The sequence below is a fragment of the Dermacentor albipictus genome, chromosome 5, assembly GCF_038994185.2.
Source record: "Dermacentor albipictus isolate Rhodes 1998 colony chromosome 5, USDA_Dalb.pri_finalv2, whole genome shotgun sequence".
Taxonomy (NCBI): domain Eukaryota; kingdom Metazoa; phylum Arthropoda; class Arachnida; order Ixodida; family Ixodidae; genus Dermacentor; species Dermacentor albipictus.
The window spans coordinates 144,172,052-144,194,731 of record NC_091825.1 but is presented as its reverse complement, the minus strand read 5'-3'; the positions used below and the strand labels follow the sequence as shown (position 1 = coordinate 144,194,731).

At 43.0% G+C, this 22,680-nt stretch overlaps 1 protein-coding gene across 1 annotated transcript; it reads right to left on the bottom strand.

Moving 5' to 3' along the window:
• Nucleotides 1-771: 771 nt before the first annotated feature.
• ACOX1 (acyl-CoA oxidase 1) lies at nucleotides 772-22,650 on the bottom strand. The gene is made up of 14 exons (XM_070539114.1): nucleotides 22,442-22,650; nucleotides 21,271-21,415; nucleotides 20,887-21,056; nucleotides 19,840-19,947; nucleotides 19,644-19,763; nucleotides 17,579-17,694; nucleotides 15,564-15,733; nucleotides 13,638-13,800; nucleotides 12,893-13,083; nucleotides 12,165-12,329; nucleotides 9,943-10,048; nucleotides 8,465-8,611; nucleotides 4,473-4,676; nucleotides 772-3,530 (listed from the first exon to the last, which is right to left on the bottom strand). Exons 1-14 carry the CDS (start codon nucleotides 22,563-22,565, stop codon nucleotides 3,477-3,479), a joined length of 1,983 nt encoding a protein of 660 aa, XP_070395215.1. The 5' UTR covers nucleotides 22,566-22,650; the 3' UTR covers nucleotides 772-3,476.
• Nucleotides 22,651-22,680: the final 30 nt, after the last annotated feature.

Below are 22,680 nucleotides of genomic sequence, written 5' to 3'. Positions count from 1 at the left end.
GCTACACATTGGGTTCGTGGGTCGACGAGCACACGAAGTTGAAACCCAGGTAATGCCGCTGTATTTGTCACATTTACAAAAACTGGTCTTTATTAGTACTTCCCCAATTGTAGCTTAATTAGCCATATTTTCAAATAAATGGTCAATTGAATGATTCATTGGCTACAACACAGTCACCACATAGCAACGATTCAGCTAGAAAAAACTGGGCTGACCAGGTCCTCAAGTTCGTCGTTGGTAGGAACCTTGCGTGTCAAGTTTGCTTCTACAGCCGACGGTATGCTTCACCTTGGTACACACGATATTTCACTGCACGACACATTTGCCATACGCAATATGTTTCTTGCTGCACCGGGTGACATAGTTGATTGCTCTGTTGAAAAGACCCAAATTTGAATCAAAAATGCCAAGAGAATAAGGCAATTGCTCTCCAGAAAAGAAATAAATACATCAAAATTGTTGGCTGACTGGTGCGTTCATGCTCGCACTTGCATAACTTTTGTTTTCAGCATTCTACGCTTACAAAGCGAGTGGCTGTAGAAGGGCTGTGTCGGGAACAACAACGTTCATACAATTTTGGTGCAATGCTCACCAAAACTCAAATGCTTACCCATCATCACTTGCAGACTCTTAAGGTAGCTGTCTCAGCTGCTCTGAAATTTAAGATGAAACTCCTTGTGAAAATTTGTCACAGTTTCCGACATGAAAGCATAATAATCAGCCTTGTTAGCCAGCTCCATCGAAGCAATGGTGCACTTAAAGTACAACAAGGTGGTTTGTAAAATACCCATTTTATTTTGCATTATGTAGTACAGTATCACAAACCTTAAAATTGCACGTGTTATAAAAACATGTTACGAGGCGCTCTTGGAATGTGTTGCATGTCGCAAAAAACATTGCTCAGTATAAAAGCTCTCAAGAAAACATGCCTTGCATGTGTAGAAGCTAGCATGAAAGGCGATGCCACTTGGGCAACATGTTATTGCTATGGATGGATGCTAGGCAGCAAATAATATGCAATGATGCGAGTGTGTGAACTTCAGTGCATTATACATGGTCTGTGGTACGAGGAACCTTTAGCTCTTGCCTTCCTTATACAAATGTCTGAAATTTCCAAATGCTCTTCTTAGACAACCAGTAAAATGGTTTGAATGAAATTTATTTGAATTTAAAAGGCAATCCGATTCCTGAGACTCGTGTGTGCCTTGTACTTGAACCCTTATTAAATTTACCGAAATCAGCTTTGAAAAACTGAAGCACAGTGTTAACACCGAGACATCACCACAAAAACAGATGGAATAGTTGTGTAAACAGCAATTTAAAGCTAACATCTACACATTCCACATGACAGTAGACAGTACTGCTGTTCTGCAAGCAACACTGGTGCAAAACATCATAAACAGTGCTTCACATCAACATAACTTACAGTTAATATAAAGCACTGTTTATGTAGTTTATGCACTCAATTTACCATGTTAGTTTAATGTGGCAAATTTGTCTTACATGCTCTGTCGCATGCTATTTATGGAACTGGAATCTGTTTTCATTTCAGGGTTGTGAATGTGCTGCTTTAACAGTTTTATATTTTTCAGTTTTTATAATGAGAGATAGAATCCTAGCAGTCACTAACATTTTACTTTTGTCTTCAAATGCAACGAATTTTATTCGCATCAGTTCAGCGAATGCCCTGTGAATTAATTTTTGTCACTGGTATTTGAACAGAGAGGGTAAGAGCAAAATGCTTCCTCATAGGCCGCATCGGGCCCCTGTGAGGATTTCTGTCATTGCAAAGCACGAAAACGTCAACAGGAGCACCACTCCCAACTCTTCTGAGCTTGATCACGTGAGCAGAGATGCCCTGAAACAGCGCCTAACAACAGATATCATTCCTCAGGAAATGACTAAGAGCCTGCTTGCAAGTCGCCAAACGTGTCTGTGTTGCCTCAACTTAAATCTAAGCATGAGTGAAAAGCTTCCCAGTGTATTACATCATGTACATAAGGCTGCAACATGACATTGTCGCATTTTACTCTTCAATGATTGTACAAAATTTACCATTTGTTCTGTTGCTAGCACATTGTGCTATATGGTGGTACTTTGTTTCATTAAAAATATTGTTTATAGCGCAGTAACAACAGTGGCTAGGAGATATAGATGTGCATGAACAAAAACCAGAGGTATAGGCCTTGAACAATCAAAAGTATTTATCACAATACCCAGGGGCAAAAGTATGTGTGCACATGCATACAAGGTGTTGTGGTGGTCATCATAATTACCTAAGACAAGGTGACTGTTCGCAGTAGCTGCTTATGACATGGGCTGCGGATTCTTATGCAGATGCTGAACCTTGCTGACAACCTTAAGCTTCAGCAATAACACTTAGCTTCAGCTCTCTTCCCTATACAGAACTTTACAAAAGCAGCATTAATCTAACACTATGGGAAACCACATGAAATATCAACCAGCTGTGACCTTTTGAGAAAGCAATACTTGATTTTGCTGTCAAAATCACAGTTTTATAGGTCCACACAATGACATCGGAAAGTTAATCTATCATTACGGCTTTTTAATGTCGATTTCTTTGTTTGTTAGTTCCAATGTGACCTTCATTTGCAACTATGGGTAGTGAGTCTCTCTCCTGAATGGTTCCTGAACACAAAGGACATTGTGGGTACAAAGCGAGATATATTTTGGTTTGCACCCAGCCAGAGAATGGCACTTGACAGCAAAGCTAGCCCTAAATTGGCTGTACGCAGCATCCTGTTTTAGCACAAGACATGCGGTGCTTCTGGTATACTTAGGTGCAAGTGTACATCACAAAATTTGCCAGCATGATTTCAAATTCCTGTGAGCTTTGCCCAGCTGGTTGAAATCATGATGTCAAGTTCACAGCAGAGCTGTACACGCACAACAAGTTGAGCAAACGTTATTCGATTGATGTAAAATAATAAGCACGAACTTCATTTTGTCTCTGCACTACATCTTAAATCAGGTAGAATTCAACCTGTCACCTTGTATGCCCATGCATCCAGCCACTGCAAAAACCTACACAATGTATAAGCAGTGAAGAACATTGCTCCACTGCAGCTTAGGCACACACTTGTCTTGAGTGTATGCAAGCACCGAGTGCAGACTGCACCTCTCAGTTCAGTAACACTTGCATCAAGTGCAAGGAAGCTCAGCTTTCCCGCAAGTACTGTAGATGATAAATAATTTTAGTCATACAGCACATTTCTGCACCTGTCTATGAAAGGCAATACTCCATTGACACAAACTAAGAATGAGAATGTGCTTTGCTCTAAAAAAAAGTGTGCGTATCGTTAAGGAGATAAAATACTAAAAGAGTACAGCAACCGAACCAAGGAGCTGTCACAAAACACGTGACTGATAGGTTAAAACTGAGAAGGAGCTGCACATCATGTACAAGAGAAATGGGAATGGAAGAGAGAAGTGTTTTGCAAGTTGAGCAGTCCTCTTCAAAGGCTTGATTTCATAAGAGGGCCCAGGAATTGGTGGTAAGACTCGTGCACCTAAAAGGAAAGTTTCAAAAGTAAGAATCAAGATGAAGGAGTACCTGCATGCTGTATTTTCTAATGCATAATCTACTGAATATGAATGACAGCACTAATTAAGCCTTTAAAAAAAAGGGGGGGGGGGAGGGGGTAGTGAGGCAATGTGCCAAACACTAAAAATTTAATAACAGAACTTGGTAGGAGAAAACATTCTCAGTCTTTGCTTTAACTTTTCACTGAAGCTTTCACTGAAGTGCAGCTTTCATAAGCACATCTTAATGAAGTCGAACATAAAGGCCAATCTACATTATACCTAACATATTTTGCATTTTTTGTGTGAGCTATACGTGCAAAAATGCACTACTATATATAAATATAAATTTCTTTTACTACTTCATCCTAGAAGATTACCAAACCTGTTTTCAGAGGCCACGTTGCTGTTGAGTGTTTTTTGTTTGACAGTTCTAGCGAAGCAAGAGAGACCCAGCCTGTCATGAGGTGACAGATTAAAACTAAACACAATTGTGTGTGCTATGCTAAGAAATGAAGGCAGTTGACAATAGCAATTTGTTCTACATTGAACTAACTTTCTGTCACGGCAGTCATACCACTTCTGTTCTTAAAGGCCCTAACTTTGTGCAAAACTCTTGCAACCCTGTGTTAACTGCCGAAAGTTTGTCTGGCAAAGTGTCGTCATCATGACATGACACGAAAACAACTGCACAATGATGACAACACCAACACCGTACACTGGTGTTACACGCAAAGCAAACCCTTTTTCAAACTCTTAATTGCTGCCACAGCGGAAAACAATGAAATGTTACATCTTGGTGAAGACCAAGTTTGTGCTAGCTGAAAGAGGCAATAAGCACATTTTACCATTCCCATAAAGTGAGCACACTGTGGCAGGTTAGACAGAGTGAATGTGAAATGTGGCAAGCTCGCAGGCAAGCAGCTCACCTGGGTCTTGTTGAGAGGAGCTTTGAGGGCACTCTCGTACATGCGCTCGTACACCCGGCCATCATAGGAGCCGAGTGCACTGCACAACACCATGTCGTGGTGGTCAAAGGCGTCCACCAGGGCAATCGCATCAGGCCGCAGGCTCTTTAACAGTTCTGTGATGATGCCAGACATCTCTTCCAGGTTCTCTTCCTTCAGGCCTGCCTGCAAGGCAAGCAGAAACATAAGAAAAGATAATGAGACCACTGACTTGGCATTCATAGGAGCCCTCTACATGGTCCTCTGCTTGATAGCATGAATCCAACACCAGAAGTAAACTGCATGTGTTGAACTACATTGCATGGTGTTCTTGGCGTGCCATCTGGTGCGATGTAGAGTAACAATACAAACCTGTTAGTAGTAGTACTAGTATCCACCTCATTAAATGTGACCTTCACATGCCGAACAGACTTGTAAGACCCTATGTGTTTACACTGTGTTCAGTTCAATGTGGCGTACACAAACTACTTGCACAAACTGTTATGGCCAAATCTGTCACAGTTTCACGTGTGCAACACGTGTAATGACTTTACTCATCTTTTGCGTGTCTGCACTTGCTTTGCAGTCTAAAGGGTAACTAAAATCTTCGCTAAATTTATGGAGCAGCTCCTTTGAGCTCCACCATGACTAGTTGGATCTTGGCACAGTGTTAAAAGTGCTTTGCAGGCAACAAAGGTGCACTTCCTCAGAGACACTGGTCTTAAAGAGCCCCTCATGAGGTTTGGCCGTTTTGAGCTGACAAGTGCAGAGCATACAATGCATGATAATGATCGTGTCTGTCAAGTATTGCATCACTACGCGCCACGGAGAGACCTGAAATTTTTTTCACTGAATGGCGTTTTTCCTTCTCCTTGCGGCCGCCGCGTTCCAAGCTGGAGCATGACGTGCACGTGCTAGCGTGCCTACATACACGCGGTCATGCTGTGATGTCGCTTGTAGTCACACGTGACTTCAAGAATTATTCAAGGCAGCATTTGTTATTTGTGTAATATGTTGCTAGAATAGACAAATTAAAGCTTAGAGAAACGATAACACACAAACGGAATGTCTGCATGTGCTTGTTTTACTTCGCCCCGCAGCAAGAGAGATGTACTTCCATTTTGTCTGCTTGTTCACACGTAGTGCAGTCGCACACGCAGGCATTGAAACCATGTCATTTTCTACTGTGTTCCAGCGCGGGATCATGCTCTGTGATCCGCTAGTGTTTGGCTCAGTATTAGTGTAGTGCTGACTTATACCGCTAGACAGGTGTCATTGTGCACAGCACGTAACATAAGACAATTGTGACTGCTCGCATGCGGTGCCGTCAGTGGAAGTGCGCCGCGCCGCAAAAAAGCGAGGAGAAAAAACAAATGAAGGCGGGGGCCCTTCACGTATGCGTCGCGCGATCCTCGAGGTCTGGTGTAGGAGAATGCAGGGAAGGAATTTCACTGGCAGAGGCTAGACGGGGTAAGTGGAGAGAGTGTCTTGCTTGGCAGTGGAGCTCACCTCCTGAAATCATGCATTCGTGGCACTGAAATATTTCTATCTCAGCTATTAATGAGCCGACTTGCAAAATTTTTGCCGCAGAACACTCCTTAGAGGACATGAAACAACTTCCAGTGTATAACCGAAGTTTGCTGTATGGCCTGGTGACGGACCTTTTAAGTTAGTTATTACCGTGTGTGCTATGAATTAATGCATCAATTCATTTGCCACCTCATCATCTGGAGTAGCACGCTAGCCATATGGCCAAGCAAACATCTCCAGCACCTATTAAAAAATGTTTTTCTCGCTCAACTACATGTTTCCAAGAAATGACTGCAATTGGAAAGGAAGAGAACTGACGGACCCCTTAGTTCCCATAATTGTTCTTAATCTTTGCACAGTGAGGGTCTTGACTCTGGCATTTCTGACAGCTGAGGCACTATACAAGGGATTGTTGGCCTGCTAATGCCATGTGCCACACACACCAGCATATTAGTGAATGTTCCATACTAGCCACCGTAGCCATGAGTGGCCCTGGCTAATGCTCTAAGAACATTTTATTTTATTTGGTGGACTCTGATGGAACATGCTTTGTTTATGCATTTACGTGTTTTAATTTAAGAAATCTGTTCACTGTTCTTGCATAGCAAATATCATGTCAGTAAAAAAATATATATATATGTATATATAGCTTCCTGGGAGATGGGCTATTTACTAAATTATATAAGGTGTAATAAATATTGACATATAAAAATGGTCTTCAGTGATCAGAGTATGCATTGATGCAACAATGAATGCGTGAGACTGATTGTCAAACTTTTTTTTTAAAGTATGGACCCATAGTAATGCCCAAAACAAATTATAAATTTTTGAATATTTCTGTTATAATGTTTGTCTATACTATATGCCTACTACCTTTCTGACAAAAAAAAAAGTTTATTGCAAGAGTATAAGCAGAACAAGAGAATCATCACTTCTAAATGGTGACACTGTCAGAAATGCTGTTTTGAGAAAACAAGGAAAAAAAAATTCACTATGTGTTTATGGTTATTATGGCAAAGGCTCAATCAATCAAGGATGATATGGGGATACAATCAAGCAAAAATAAGTTCACTGCGCCAATCTGGAGCAAAGGAAAACAAAAAGATGGCCCAATTTTCAGCTCTAAAGGGCAACATCTCCCCTTAATACACACACAGATATCCACGAAAAGTGGACGAAAGGACAGCTGTCACCATAGATTGATTAGTAGAGCACTACACATGTCATGAAGATGTGCATTCAACCCCCCCTGGTGGCAAGAATCTTTCAGTTTTTTATAATTACAAATATGAACATTATTGCAGGTTTAATGTAAACTTCTAATTTACAGCTCAAAGAAACAGAAAGAAGAATGAAAAGAAAAGACCATTTGTTTCCCCTATGCTTTCTTTTTATTCATTATCTGTTGGGCTTTGCATAGTTGAAATAGTACAGGGACGTGTTTTTCACTGAAAATCATAGAAAAAAAGATTATGCACTTACCGCTTTGTAATTGCTAAAATTTTGTGGGAAGATCACAGTTAATGGTACAGATCACACTATGAAACACATGGCACAGTTACTTTTATGATCTCTAAGAAAAAAAATAACCAATAATTACGATACTCCCTAATGCGAAATTTGAGTGCAGATCTATAAGTGCTTTCGTTTCGCGATGTGGTGACTGGCAAGGACAATCTGTCTCGTGCGACACGTTGCAAACGGAGTGCAAGTGTGGTGCGACTGCCTTGCCAATCGGGAGATCGTGAGGCAGTGCGTGGGTGATGCGTGGGCACGATTCACAGCAGCCACCGCAGACAGACCTCCGCTCATGCAGCACTTCGTTTACGTATAGGGTATCGGTGGATGTGCTCACCATATGCCAGATGACGGCACGCTACTCTGGTATTATCGCGTAGCGGCCGTTGCTGCAGAGCCTGTCCTGCGCAACACTGCGCCATACCCTTTTCCACTTTCCTCCTCGCTATTTCCATCTTTCATTCCCCGCTGCGTTCAGCGTTCACTCTTTCACCCTTTGCTACGCTTGTTCGCTCAGTTACGCCGAGGACGCTGATGCAGGAAAGGCACCTAAGAGCTGCGCTATAAAAAGAAACACGTGGAATTGCATTAGTTTATTGGGAAGCAAGCTGCTGCCAAGGCAGTGCTAGCATAAACTTGTGTCGCCACCTATTGGCAGCCCTGCAAAGCAGCCATTCTGGGAGGGTTGCCAATTGGCAGCTTTTACCCTGGTTTTGCCGCCTGCATGACTCTGTTGGCGTCACAGCATGTAAAGAAGGGAACAGAAAAGCCTGGAGAAGAGCACGCAACTGTAGTCCGAATTATCAGAGGTGGTTCGGGGCCCTTTCATGTTCATGTCCCAGTGTTCACGTGCTAACACAAGAATCATGGACTGGTGCTTCAGTTTAGCCCAAAGCTTTAGGAGTCGTGAATGCAAGACGGCTTACCACAAGGAAGAGGCCCGGCTGCTCGTAGATGCCATGCAGCAGGTACAGATGGCACACCCTCATCAGGACGTCCCTGAGCTGCTCAGATATGGCAGCATGCTCCAACCAGTCGAAGTAGTTCAGGCCCATGTAGTAGTAGATAGTGGCCTGGATGACAAGACAGATCATCAGTGCTGCCGGTTCCTTTTTTTCTTGCAAGAACTCTACTGAAACAATGTTCATCATCCGCAACGATCTACTAAAAATTTGTCCATAAGCCTGCTAAAAATCCGCTATGAGGGATTTCACTGAGAGATACGATCAGTATAGAAAATATTGCTGATCTGTTGTAGAGGCTGCTATGAAAACATGTGAAACAAATAATTACTGTGCTGCGTGGAGCAGGGAGTGAAAAACAGTGAAAAATCGCTTGCTCTCACTTCCACAATGTTGTCACACAGCGTCATTGCAAGCAGTTGGACCTACCAATGCTACTAGTTGTTTTCTTGATAGCGATAGCATTCTCGCAATACATAGGTGCTAATTTTGAGTTAATAAATGAAACATATATATGTCTGCCATCTCAAAATGACAGAAAAATCATTACATCTTTGTACTGCTGCTCTACATATAACGATTGCACGTAGCTGTGTCTGTTGCGCGTCACCTCCGAGATAGCAGCAGCTTGCTGTGTAGCAACAGTCTACAGCAGCCGCCATGGGTTGTCGCGACGAGCCCTTTTACTGCCGAAACACTCAAATTTTGGGCAGAGCTTTGCCCTCTTGGCGGCTCAGCTGGGTAGCTTCCAGTGCGCTAGCAGAGACGAAAACAGAGACGAAGCTGGGTGTTGGGGTGGTGATAACTCCACTTATAGTTGAAGGATTCAAGAAATTCTTGCAGCATGAGATTTGTGATAGTTGAAGGATTCAAGAAATTCTTGCAGCATGAAATTTGTGAGATGCTGTCCTTTAATAGTGAGACCATTCTATGATTGGTTAGAAATTGGTTTAAGCCTGAAAGTGTTGCCTATTGTGGCAGTGATGTCACAAGTAGAAGAAAGAAGCATCCGAGGCACCTGTTAACAATAATAACAAAGTGCTCCTTGAATACCTTTTGAAAAGTCCTCCATGGCTTACATAACACACAAATGTGCGCCAGCATGACTGTATGTATGATGGCTTGACTCAATGTCCTATTACAAAACGAAATGGATTGCCTTAAACAATAGTGTATGTACAGTCGAGTGCCTCTACAATGAAATGACATGCATAATGATGGAATAATTCTGCCTCGGTTCCACTGTGAGCTATGCGGTGCGCAAGCTTTACAACGAAATGACCTGTATAACGAATGGTTTTGGAGGCAACAAGCAGTTCGTTGTAAACGCTTTCGACCGTATCTCGATGTTTTCTGTGACGTCACACTTCACTATCTGGAACTACATTCGCAGCATTTTTTCTCCTATAAACTGTTTACTGGCAGTTGGAACCTTCACTCACCCTGGATGCGATGATCAGGTCAACCTGACTATGGTTCCACGCTACCTCCTGGGTAAGTCCTGTGCTCACCAGACTCCTCACTTTGTTATGAGCCCGGTGAATGTGCCTATAAAGAGAAAAATAATCGAGCTTATATTATTACACATTAAGCACACTGTTGATTTATTTGGAGTGCTCTTTGAACTGGGGGCTGCACGTAATTGGTGTTTTATTGCCATAACAATTATATGGACACTCCAGGTGCACTTCTGCCATCGCCATCGACGTTGCTGTGATGTCCCGTATAAAGTCTAAGAGCGATAACACTGACCGTTGCGCTTCCGTTAATCTTCCTTTGCGCGCGAGACACCGAACATTGCGAGGCACCAAGGGGGAGGGGAGGCAGGTGTTCTACGCCAGCTGCAAATGTGTATGTGGTAGCTGCACGCAGTCGTGCGGCCGTATGTTGAGAGTGATCCACATTGGGAGCAGAGTCTAGGTACGTCGACGGCTCGTAGCTTTGTGCGTTGCTGTGTGTTCTCCACGCTCAGTTTGCGTTGAAGTGACAGACTGCACGAAGATCATTTTGCTCTCTGCTGCTGCCATGCTTACTCATGCCAGCGTTTCGACAACGAGTGTACATGGTCATCGAGTGTGACGTGTTAATGTGTGCTTTGCTGACGCTGACATCATGTTTCTTTATTTAGTTAGCAAGTGAATGTTTACAAGTTGACACGGCCGATAAAAGTGCTATCCTTACTTTGCATGGTTGCCTGATAATTGCTATTGCAGTCGATGTTTCGCCTTTCTGGCGAAAGTGCTACTTTTTTAAAAGAACTGGCAGTTTTGGATGGTCATTTTTGAGCCCTCTAAAGCACTCCCAAAAGGCCTATCTTGTTCAAGTGGTTGAAGAGGGGCACTCCGGTTAATTCTAGTGGTCCTTTCTGATCGCCCGTCTCCAGATGAGAGTGCAGAGAGGTGCTCCTAGTAGTGCCTTGGGAGCAGCTGAGAAATTTGGTTTGTTTCCAGTCATGTGACCCCGCCCGTGCTTGCGCTGGCAAAGAGGGACTAGCTCTGTTCACAGCGATGATAATTATCATCCACGTGCGTATCCACTGCCGCCATGTTTCACATCTAAACGCAGACGATGGTGGCGGCGACGCTGGCCGCATTACCAGAAGTCACCCTCAGATTTTGCTTCCTTCCCTCTTACTGCTTCGAAAAGCAGCTGGCTGTTTGGTTCGCAAAAGACATCTTCTGCTTAGACCTGCACTGCCCTCCGGAATCAGTTCTCTCGGTATGAAGGATTACATGGATGACCTGAAGATACCAAATATAATATAAACAGCAGTTTAGTCAGAAGGTTGCTATAGCCGGCTGCAACAGTATCACTGTTCACTATAAATACACATAGAGCAGGCAAGTGGTGTGACTTTTTACTGCACATTACTAGTGTCAGATAAGGTCAAAACAGGCTGGCAACATTTGGAGATTGTAACAGAGTGTTTGGGAACATGGCTTTCATTTATCTCATATGCTGGAGCGAATATTAGCAGCATGATTTTGTTTCATAGGGCATGATTGCAGCTTTGAGAGAATAGTCAATTGTAGACAAGATGTACAAGGTGTGACCAAATGAAACTCATTTGTCTGCTTATTCTCGTGTGTCAAAGGGTACATTAGCAGGTGAAGCACATTTAAATTAAACGAAGCAATTTAATAAGGAAGTCAGAATGCGCTAATCTTCCATGGAACACAGAACAAACACTTTCAGAAGTGTGTGTGAATGTCTGCTAAGGTTGAAGATGGTGTTAATTAAAAAATATATATGTGTGCTCTTGATCCTTGCTTATTTGGTTACCACAGAAATTTTAAGGCATTTTGTTTTCTTTCTATAGGTTTGTTTTCCAATTGTGGAGCTTGCGCACTTCTTGCATGTTGTGGTTGCGAAAAGTCTAGGGAGGCCACTTATGGGGACGAACCCATGTCCGTCACAGGCCAGGTGACAGGTCTCAATGCCCTTAGCTGCCATTTCTGAGCAAACAGCCTTCAGGCGTCTGATAACATGCTATTTGTCAAGCAAAGTTCAGCTACAGCCAAATGTTAATGTAACGTTTTATCAAGCAAACACCAGCTACAGTCTGACATTAGTGATGGCTGTTTCTATGCTGCATGTCCTGCCCAACTGAGCTGCTAAACATAGCAATCCTATGAATGCTGGAAAAGGCAATGCCAACACTCACTTGTATGCAGCTGCCCGGTAGAATGGTATGAGCTGCCTGATAGCTGCCTGCCCTTTCAGCTTGGCATTGAAAGGAGCCACATTCAGTGTGCTGGGCTCAAGCAGAAAGTGGAAGGCTGATCTGTTCGAAACCTGGTGGGGCTGGGCCAAGCACTTCAGCAGGTACCTGAATTGCCAACACAAAACAAATTATTAATCAGCAGGCTCCAGCAACACCTCCACATTTGAACTCATTTAATGTGACCGCAGATACACCCTTCCTTCTAATGCCCCCGAGTTTGTGCAGAACTCCTGCAAGCTTGTGCAAACTGAAATATGCAATGATGATGGTGACAAGATGATAATGGCAGCACAACAGCAGCCTGATGACGACAACAATGATGATGGCAGTGACATGACAACACGATGACGCAAGCCCCGGTGTAATGAAGCAAATGGAGCAAACACTATTCCGAGCTCGTTACATATGCCATAGTAAAATGCTGTTTTCTGCACTAAATCTTACACCCAACAGCAACGCACTTGCCCTCATAAGACAATAAGACATAAGACAACCACGGACAGACAATGGCAAATGCCACTCTAGCACACATTCAAGTACTGCTGCAGCAAGCAACTTCTTACATGGCAACATGAGGATGATAGCAGCTATGCCACGAAAGCTGGTGAAACTCCCTTTAACAGTGATTACTGTAAAACTGGCTATGCGAGCAAAGTGAATGAACTTGCCTCGCAGCCTGGAGATACATGACTGTGTTCTCCCCTTCGTACGTGCAGGCAGCAACTGTGGTTGCGTAAAGTCTAGGGAGGCCACTGATGAGGAGGAACCCGTGTCCACCACAGGCCAGCCGACAAGTCTCAATGCCCTTAGCTGCCATTTCTGAGCAAAAGGCCTTCAGGCCAGACGAGATGGCGTGTAGCTGAGAAGGGAAAAGGCAAAGGCAGCTTTAGGTAGTGCGAAATCAAGGTGAACGTAGTGGTGATCCTCCTAAATAGTCTAAAATAGAGGAAACACCCATAAACGAAGTGCACAAATCAATGAAAAATAGATCAGTAGCTTGAGATCAGTCCGTAGTGTCCATGTCCCCTTTTAGCCTTTTGTTTTTCAAGCTGTGTGTTTCATATCCAAGGCTTCTGCAAAGAGCAGAAAGCTCTTTGCACGAAGTGCAAAAGGTCCACAGTTGGAAAACAAACCGATTGAAAGGAAGTGTGTCCATTTGAACCGCTGGAACAAAAAGCGAGTGTAGTTGAAGCAAAGTGCCATTTGCACCATTATGTTCTGCCATTCACCTTAGCAGCCATTACTGCATTTACTGTAAAGATTAATCGTGCCCCCAAGAGCATAAAAGGAAGTAATCTGTTTGTGCAGTGCCTCACGGATGCACACATCACTGTTTTCCAGATGCTTGGGAGGCTCTTGCTTTATACTGGAGTAGTTGCAGGTGGCCTCTCGGTGAGAGACAGGCATGCATACCTCAGGCAATGCCTGCAGGTTTCCCTGCTCGAGGTCTTGGTTGGCCTGCTTGTAAAGCTCCATGAGGTTGGCAAACATGCCGCGGAGGGCGTGGCACAGGCCCAACAGAGGGAAGAGCTTGTATTGCTGTGCCTGATAGTCCAGGATCTGGCATTCGCCCTGCCTGCAAATGCATGCGGGCAAGCAGTCGAACTTTCAAGTAACACGAGTAGCAAGTTTTATTTAAAAAAAAAGAAAACAAGAACAATGGAGCATTACGGAACACAAGCTATCAAGAAGCAACAAGCCACTGAAACAAAAGAATGCATATAAAATATTTTTTCCTTAGTGGATGGCTGTTGACGACCCCTTGAACATGCTACAATGGCTTGATTCCTTGAAAGCACAATGAATAATTATAACATTATAAAGCTACCCTCTTGAAACATGCACAATTTGTGGCATTGGTTCGAGCTTTAAGCACGCCTGCTTGTCATGTCACAGAAATCTAAGGCGGTGATCCCATGGTGTCACCCACTTGTTATGCGTGCATAAATTGGCTTAATGCAATGGTTACCGGCCACACTATCGCTCTGCCAAGAGTTGCACACTTGACGCTAGAACAGAGAAAAGAAGTTGGGACGGCTGCTCCATATTTCTAGAGAATAAGGTGCCTTACCAGAGAAAGAAAGAATAGGAAAAGGCTTATGCCATGTTGTATCTAGAGAATTGGTGGAGGGTGCCCAACTTTCAGCGACACAGTCATGCTGTGGCTTGCAAACACTGCACAGGTTTGAATGACACACGCATCAGTGATTTATGATACCATGCAATGACCACTTCTGCCTTCCATATGCCACAAGGGCACCTACTTTGAAGCCACACTGCACGTGGTCTGCATTTTTGAAATAGCCAAATTAACCCCTTCTGTGCAAGCTATGATATCAGATTCTGACTAAAAATGGCCCAATCCTTTTTGAAGAGCCTAGTTGCCAAGAAGTCTTACTTCTTCAGAAAGCAAAAATTTGCTTCTGCTTGCGCTTTCCCATGAATTGTGTGCTGCCATCTACCAAAAGCACAAGTAAACACTGAGACGAAACTAAGCTGGTCCATGGCATCGCTGAAAAATGCAAATTACTGTTGACCAATTGAGATGTCCTGGGCCACCTTTACCAGGAACACGCGGACGAACGCGTCCAAGGCATGCAAGAAGTTTAAGCATGGTATAATGAATGATTTATCGCAGGCTCAAAGGACTGAAACCTCCTATGATGACTACAAAGTTGTCACCTAAATGAAAAAAAAGTCAGACATAAGTTTTGTGCTATTACTCCTTAAGACGGTGCACCATCTAAAAGAGATTGAGTCCATGCCCTCCACATGTAATACATAGCTACTTTTGACCAAAATGCTTTAGTGCAATGCCATATGAAACTGCAAGTGCGACATATTGCCTTTAATATTGTGTCATAAACACACAATAACCATCGCTATGTTAGTTCGGGGCAGTGAGCTACATGCAGAATCAGCTGGCCAGCGAGTTGATCTAAAATTTTGCCAGAAAATTGCAAGAGAAGTGATGATGATAGGCAAGCACTGGATTGTCAGTAACGATGCTCATACAAAGCTGATTAAAAACTTATGTCAGGCCAGGTTTTTGAGGCGATAGACCCTAATATCAAACATTTCACACCTCTCTATAAAAGTGTCACAGGATACCTTTATTCAATCAGAATTTTATCTGCCAGATGCTGAAGTGTCACCAGAAGCGCCTTAGCTGCCCATTGGACATGCAGATTAAACAACAGCCATCTTTCTGTGGGTCACAAATATGAGAAGCTAACTCGGTATTGATGTAAGCTAAGCTAAGCAACATAGAACCATGTGCACTCTGTCATCACAGCTCATGATTAGCTTGGCCTTCAATGATCAACAGCATATACTCACCCCGGAGTAATTTCAGACTGCCTGCGCACTGCGCTGTATCGGACAGCAATTGTGCATGCCCGCGCAATGTTGAAGGCAAACATGTCCAAAAGAAGTACTCGCACAAACACCATGGTGCCGTAATTGAGCTTGTCGCTTGCAGGCTTGACGTAATCACCTTCTCTTGTTACCTGCAGAAAAAAAGAAAATTAAACAAATAGCCAGCAAGTTTTGCAGACAGCATTTTGGTGTATTTACTCAGTAAGCAACTAAATTGATGCCATGTGCGTGCTCTGCCTGTTTTATCTTCATCACTGTAATGTACCTCCCCAACATTTCCAATCTACACAAGCCCACCTCTCACTCTAATGGACAGGTTGAATATTAGGGAACACAGAGAAGCACTGTGACACATAGTGCAGAAGATGGCTTGGGAAAAAAAAGGACCATGTACATACATTACCCATACGCTGGTTTGCCAATCGTGTAATGCGTGTGCAACTACCCAGCTACCTTGTGTACTGAGTGAAGATCTTTGGTAGCAAGCTTAATGAAGCACAATGAGAAGTGCATCAAGAAGGCTCATGGCTGCAGAGCTTGCTGTAGTTACATTAATTTATGTCGACAAGCCTACGGGTCATTGTATGTATGTAATTCAGCGTGAGTGACAATTTTTTCACTTACGCTAAAGCTGACTGCAGTTTCTTAAAACCACAGCATATGCCTGCAGGTAGATTCTCAGCTAGATGCTGGTTTGGGCGAATTAGTAAATGATGACACTATAGCAACACACTGTTAAGAAAAATTCAGTGCAAGTGAGAGCCTGTCCTTATAAAGATATAATCAATTTTATCCTTCTTAGTTTTGTTTGTAGCTTGCACAATTAGCATTTGTGATCACTGTGCAGAGTTTTGAAGCTAACAGAGATTGCCAGAACCAAAAAGGGTTAGGGAGGCTGTTATAAAGAACATAAAAAAAAGCAGCTAATCCTGATGCTGCCACCAGTATGAAAGCGAATATAAACCACATTCTATTCAAAACTGTGTTAAACGACCACTGACAGCAAAATTTTTGTTCACGAAATCTGTGCGAGTTGCTTGTTCATCTGGTGTGTAATCCAATGCTGCATCTTGATGGAACTTCTTAGAAACCAGTTGGGTACGGTAATTGGTACAACTTGGACAATGGATTGGACACCGGATCACGCCATATGCATCTTCAGACACGAGCACACAACCAGTCTGACAAGAAGCAGCGAGTATCCCATCGTACTTTGTTCAAGTATCCCGATCTATGACACCAAAAATACTTGTGTAACAGGCAAAACGATGCAAAGAAACCAAGGAGCCACTAAATGTGCCATATTGACAATGATTATGATGATGATGATGTCACAAGTTGCTGCACTTTGAAATCAGCCGCTCACGGTGAATTTAAAACTATATTAAGATATATTCAAGGCAATGTTCATCATTAATACTCGATCAGAGGTACCCATGTATGCAAAGGAATCGAAAAGCACAATCATCTCGAGTTCGAAATTTGGTATCAGTTGTCTTTTAACATGACTGGTTGGTTTTTGAGATCTTTCAGAATAACTGTTTTATGCAAAGTACATACTTCAAGGTGCTAGCAAATATTCGACTTAGCTAACCCAGTTACTTTCACACGACATTCACCAACATAATCGTGCAACGCCAGACTAAAACTACAATTCACAAAAATTAGTGCAGCAACAGTTCATTTTAGCAAATCAATTGATACTATATTGCAAAGACAATGAAATACAGAATTTTTAGTATTCTCTCGTGAATGCTGTTGCATATAAATATTGTGAATTGATGATAAAAAATACCGTCGACTACAGTTAAGTTTACTTAAGGAAGACATGTATGAATTGTTTGAACTAGCTGAAATTCACATTAAAGGATACATTCGTTAGAATTGTATTGGATTAACACGACAATGATTGTTGTGGACGGTTGAATTAATTCATGCCAAAGGAAGAGAAGTCAAGTTTATATTGCCACCCTTACCTGGGCATTCTTCATCAGCATGTTTTCCCTTGGAATACGAACATTGTCCAATTTTAGAAAACCATTGTCAGCAGCCCTCATTCCCATCTTTGGTCCAATTTCACCCACAGTGATACCTGCACACAAAAAAAACAAACGAAACTGAAGCTATACATGTAAGTCGAGATAGTACAGGAAGCAAGGCAACAAACTCTCCTATTAGAATTAAAATTATATTAATTAGTTGGGGTTTTACATGCCAAACCCATAGTATTATTATGAGGCTCATGATAGTGAGGGACTTTGGATTGATTCTGACCACCTGGGTTTCCTTAATGTTCACCCAATGCATGGTACACAGGGGTTTTCACATTTTGCCCCATTTAAGTGTGGCCACCGTGGCTGGGATTTGATTCCACGCTCTTGGGCTTAGCTGTGCAATGTCAAAGCCAGCACGCCACCATCGCAGGTCTTTTAGTAACATGTCATAAAAGTAAGTTATTGAAAAATGCAGCATACCTTTATATCCAAGCTAACCAAAAAGTAATTTTTTACAATGCATATCGTAATTCGCATAAACATGTAAGGACAGCCTGCAGTCGGCTTTGTACATCTCAAACCAACACTGAAGACTGTTTCCGGCTCATGCATGCTCTCGGAACATGTTAGCAAACTCCAGATGGACAAAAGTAAACTGGAGACCACCACCACAGCATCCTTCATAGCCCATGATTTGCTTTGGTACATTAAACCCTATAATTTAACTTCCCATGCAACGTGCATTGCATCTATCACATTGCAGTGACAGTGAAGAATAAAAAACACTGCCCAAAACACAAGCAAAGAATTTAACCCTTGAAAGGGCCCTGTACCACTTTTTGTTGATGTTGTGTAAAGCATTTCAGATGAAAGGACATGATCTTATAAATATTTTGCAGAAGAAAGTATTTCAATGTGTTTAGCAGAAGTGGTGTTAGCAGCATTCAAAGATTGCCTTTTATCTCGTCCGTGGTACTCCTGCTCTTTTTTCAACAGCGTTTACTGCCGAGGCTATGGCAGCTGCAACGCTCGACGTTTGGACAGCGCCAAGCATTTTAGGTGTTCATGTAAACACCAATACTTCCGATTTCGGCACCTACGGCACTTGTCCTGTGTTTTTCCTTCTTCGTCCGTTGTTGTTTGCACGGTTACATAATGCATTCCAATTCCGACATGCTATACTAAGCTCGAAGGCTGCCACCTAACAAGGCTTGCAGAAGCTGCTCGTCTTGCAACAACAGGTGCAGTGCATTTTTGGCCCTCTCGCAGCCTCTGCAACCAACAACTGCACATCGACATCGCTGTTTTGCATTCATTTTCAGCAAAAGGCTAGCGAAGTGCGTCTCCCACTAATTCTGCCGCTTGCAAAAATGACAAACGCCATTTTCGCGCTGCACATCTAATAGATTCAAGACACATTGTATACACAAAGTGAAAAATGCACTGGAATGTGCGGATGCACACTGTGGTAGCGGTCAGTGAAATTTCAGTGACGCCACGATCTTGCACTGTGGAGGAGGCGGCACAACTTGAGAAGACAACGGCCACTGAATACCAAAAGTACAAAACTACTTTATTGTGTACATTATCTGAACAAAGTGGTATTTCATAACTTTTTAATGTGTAAGGTATCATAAGCACTGTTACGATTGCAGGCCCTTTTGTTGCCACTGATAAAGCTAACATTTCTCATGACATTTTCACACGTCTAGACTATAGTCGTATGAGGGTGCCATGATGTCATCATGTGCAGTTTAGACAGCGGAACTTTAATAGAGCCATAGGAAAGCACGACCAATCTTTACAGAGACATTGTGGTTTCCCCGCTACATGTATTTGAGTAATATTTGGCTCGGGTGTTCACAGAGGCATTTCTCGCATCTACTATGATTTATTAACCCTGCTCAAAAAGTATTGCAGAGCCCCTTTAAGTTGATAACAGCGATAATCCAGGGCAAAATGGTCCCCCCCCCCCCCCCTCCTGAATATGTAATAGCGATGTACACGTGTTAATAAAGCGTATTTGTCACCTGCAAAAGTTACTTGCCTGGAAGTGGAGTGTGGTCATCCATGCTTCGTATCTGCACCATGAACGGGTGAATGCCATAGCACTTGCCCTTTGTGTACAGCTGGGCGAGCACGATTGCATGGTTTGCAGTCTTGCCCACTGAAAAGCAGTGCAGCTTCAAATCAGTATACAGGTATGTTTATCCATGAACGGCAAAGAACTGAGCAATGCTTACAGCTTCCAGGCCACCATTTTATGGAGGACAGGTTCGGTGTGTGCAGGACAAACTCCTCTCGTTCGGGGTCATAGGTGGCCCGTGTTTCAAGTCCACGAATGAATGTTCCTAAGAGATACAAAACTTTGTTACGGACTATCAGTTCCACATTTACACAGAAGGTGCCCAAGCACTTTGCACAGAACTGTGGCAATGGATGAAAAGACATATATCATAATCGAAGTGCCATAACATGTTAATGCGTGAAAACAGTGCTGGTTTCACACTCTGAAGAGCTTACTTAACTTGATTTCCAAGAAATGAGAGCCCCTTATAGGAAATATAACTGGCCTGTACTTTAGCAGCTTTGTGCAGCAGCAAAGGTGCTTCTTCTGAATAATGAACTAGAAAGAGTTCAGCACACAATCAGAGTTGATTGTGACATATCGCCTGACAAAAGGTTGCTAAAGCAAGGAAACTGACTGCGTGAATTATTAAGTTAGGCTAGAGCAACTGTTTTTGTTAGCCATACATACAGAGGTCATTTAGAACTGCCACATTACTAAAATCGAGCCATGTGACAAGTTGTGTTTGTTGGCCTTATCTTGCTTTTATGTGAGACAATAGTGGAGGTGACGCACCTCCAGCATCGTTTTCTTTTCTTTCTTTTTTTCTTGAATATTATAAAGCAAGCAGTTTATATTTAATTAGGCAGAAGGGGCAAAATTGACATGGATAATGGCAAATGCTCTCTTGGTATGGTGCTCACAATCTTATCTGATGTCAGCGACACTGAAAGGGTTAAAACCAGCAACTGTTAAAAAGAGGCACCTTATTCAAATTAAGGCAGGCAACAAAGAAGGAAAGCAGAACCAACTTGCCCCAGGAAATGTTTTACTAGTATAGCAGGTGAAATTTGCATTTGTTAGTGGCACAATGATAGCTCAGTCTGCTTGAAAACCTGTCTACTTTCTTTTTCACCGTTCGCAGTTAAGCCTGGACAGGCTTGTCTGTATTTAGCGATGTAAGGAAAGATTGGCAGAGATTGCACAAATTCAAGCAGCTTACCATGACCAAGTTCAGTCTGTGCATAGGACCCAATGATTTTCATAGTGAGGGCATCAGAGAGCCACTTCGCCTGCTGCTCCTCGTTTGCATGACCCATAAGAGCCGGAACAAACATGACAAAATGCACATGGACGGGAGTTGAGTCATGCAGGATTGCATCAGCAACAGTCCTACAAGACAAACAAGAGGTGTCATTTCATAGAAGAAATAAAAGCAACAAGTTGTTTTGGATTACACATTAAAGTGAAGTGAAAATTCACCTTTAAAAAAATGGACCTGCAAGAGGTCCAAGCAACCAACTTGAGTAGTTCGGTTCCACAAATGTTTAAGCTGACGCGCATTCTTTACTACTGTTAGTGCATACACGTACATAAGTGCACTCACAAGATTTCCCTGGGATCAGAGAGGACCATAGCTTTTTGGTAAATCTTGAGACATTTTTGCAGTGCATCTGCATATGCCTCTGAGTAGGTAAGGTAGCACTGTGGAACATCGGTTCTGAACTCTGGGTCCTCGTGGAAGAGTTTCTCTGAAATCAAGCAGAAGCAATTTGTTTACTTTTCTTTCTTCTTTGTCACCTGTAAGCGCACAGTCTGTTTTGGTTAGGTGCTGCAAAATTTACAGTAAGAAGTAAGACACTGGCCCATAAAATACCTTTAAGCGACTCTTGATGCCTGAATTATGTTCTCGCGTTTTACAGAAAGTGAGAAGACCACAATATAGCTTTTTCAATCATATGATCATATCGCTCCACCGTACTTCCCCGAATGAAGGAAAGGAAGCTAAAGTTGCTACAAACATTACTTAGGATCGTACACTGGCTTATGAAACCAATACTAATTACGTATTGCCTTGCGATAGTTCATTTTGAGAAAGAAAAAAATATTCTTCATGCAGGATAACATAGAACGATGCAGTCGTAAAAATTTTCACGGCACCAAACACAGAAGTACGCGCGCAAATTAAAGATAATCCACAACAACGTAGGGACGGGGCAACTTTTTTTTAATAGCACCGATATGAGGATAAATGTAGCAATACGATAAGACAAGGGCGCGACCAGAATTAGTGTCAGAAACTCGGGCGGCACGGTGCGCTGAGCAAACCGGCGTTCAAGGAAAAACTAGCAACTCGCGTCGTGGTGACCTTGTGGCCTTGGTTCTTGACGCGTAAATGCTCAGGCTCGCTAAAGACGGACGATCGGCACTCGCTAGCCCACGACCATGTCTGAAAAAGCAAGAAAAGACAGCGCAAAACCGCAACGTCCGAAACCGAAATCACGTCGATCTTGTTACGCGAGACATGATACAAGCGTTTTGCGCTTACGTTGCCGAAGGCCAATGTCAGCAGGCAAGTAGGAACTCGGCGCATTATCCGGTTTGAATTCGTCGTCGAAGAGATGGAGCTACCAGGAACAGCTGACGAAAGCTCAACGTGTCAGAAGTAAGCCGTCGCCGCGCGGGTCCAAAACTTCCTCGCACCGTCAAAGTAGGCCACGCGTTCTTTCGCGTGAAAAGTGGTTAATAAACCCGTCGCGACCAGTCTATGCACTCACCTAGTTCCTTTCTGCGTTCAGTCTTCTCGCTGCCGCCGTCCAGAAGGTGTGTCAATTCGCGAATATTAAAACTAGCGGCCGCGCGTTCGCGCACCAGCTCCGGGTTGACGCTGCCTGAAGCCATCTTGAATACGACTGACGACGGCCAGACGACGCGCTAGGGCGCGTTTGCGACGAGCGATGGCGCTTGCTTGTCCGGGGGGTTCTTGTTTCGTTTTTGCTTTGTTTTTTCCTAGCCG

Coding starts and splice junctions, on each gene's coding strand:
- ACOX1 (XM_070539114.1), bottom strand. CDS start 22,565: ATGGCTTCAGGCAGCGTCAACCCGGAGCTGGTGCGCGAACGCGCGGCC. Junction 21,057..21,270: donor TCTGATCCCAGGGAAATCTT/GTGAGTGCACTT, acceptor TTTGTCTTGTAG/GACTGTTGCTGATGCAATCC. Junction 3,531..4,472: donor CTCCTCTCAACAAGACCCAG/GTGAGCTGCTTG, acceptor CTTTCCTTTTAG/GTGCACGAGTCTTACCACCA.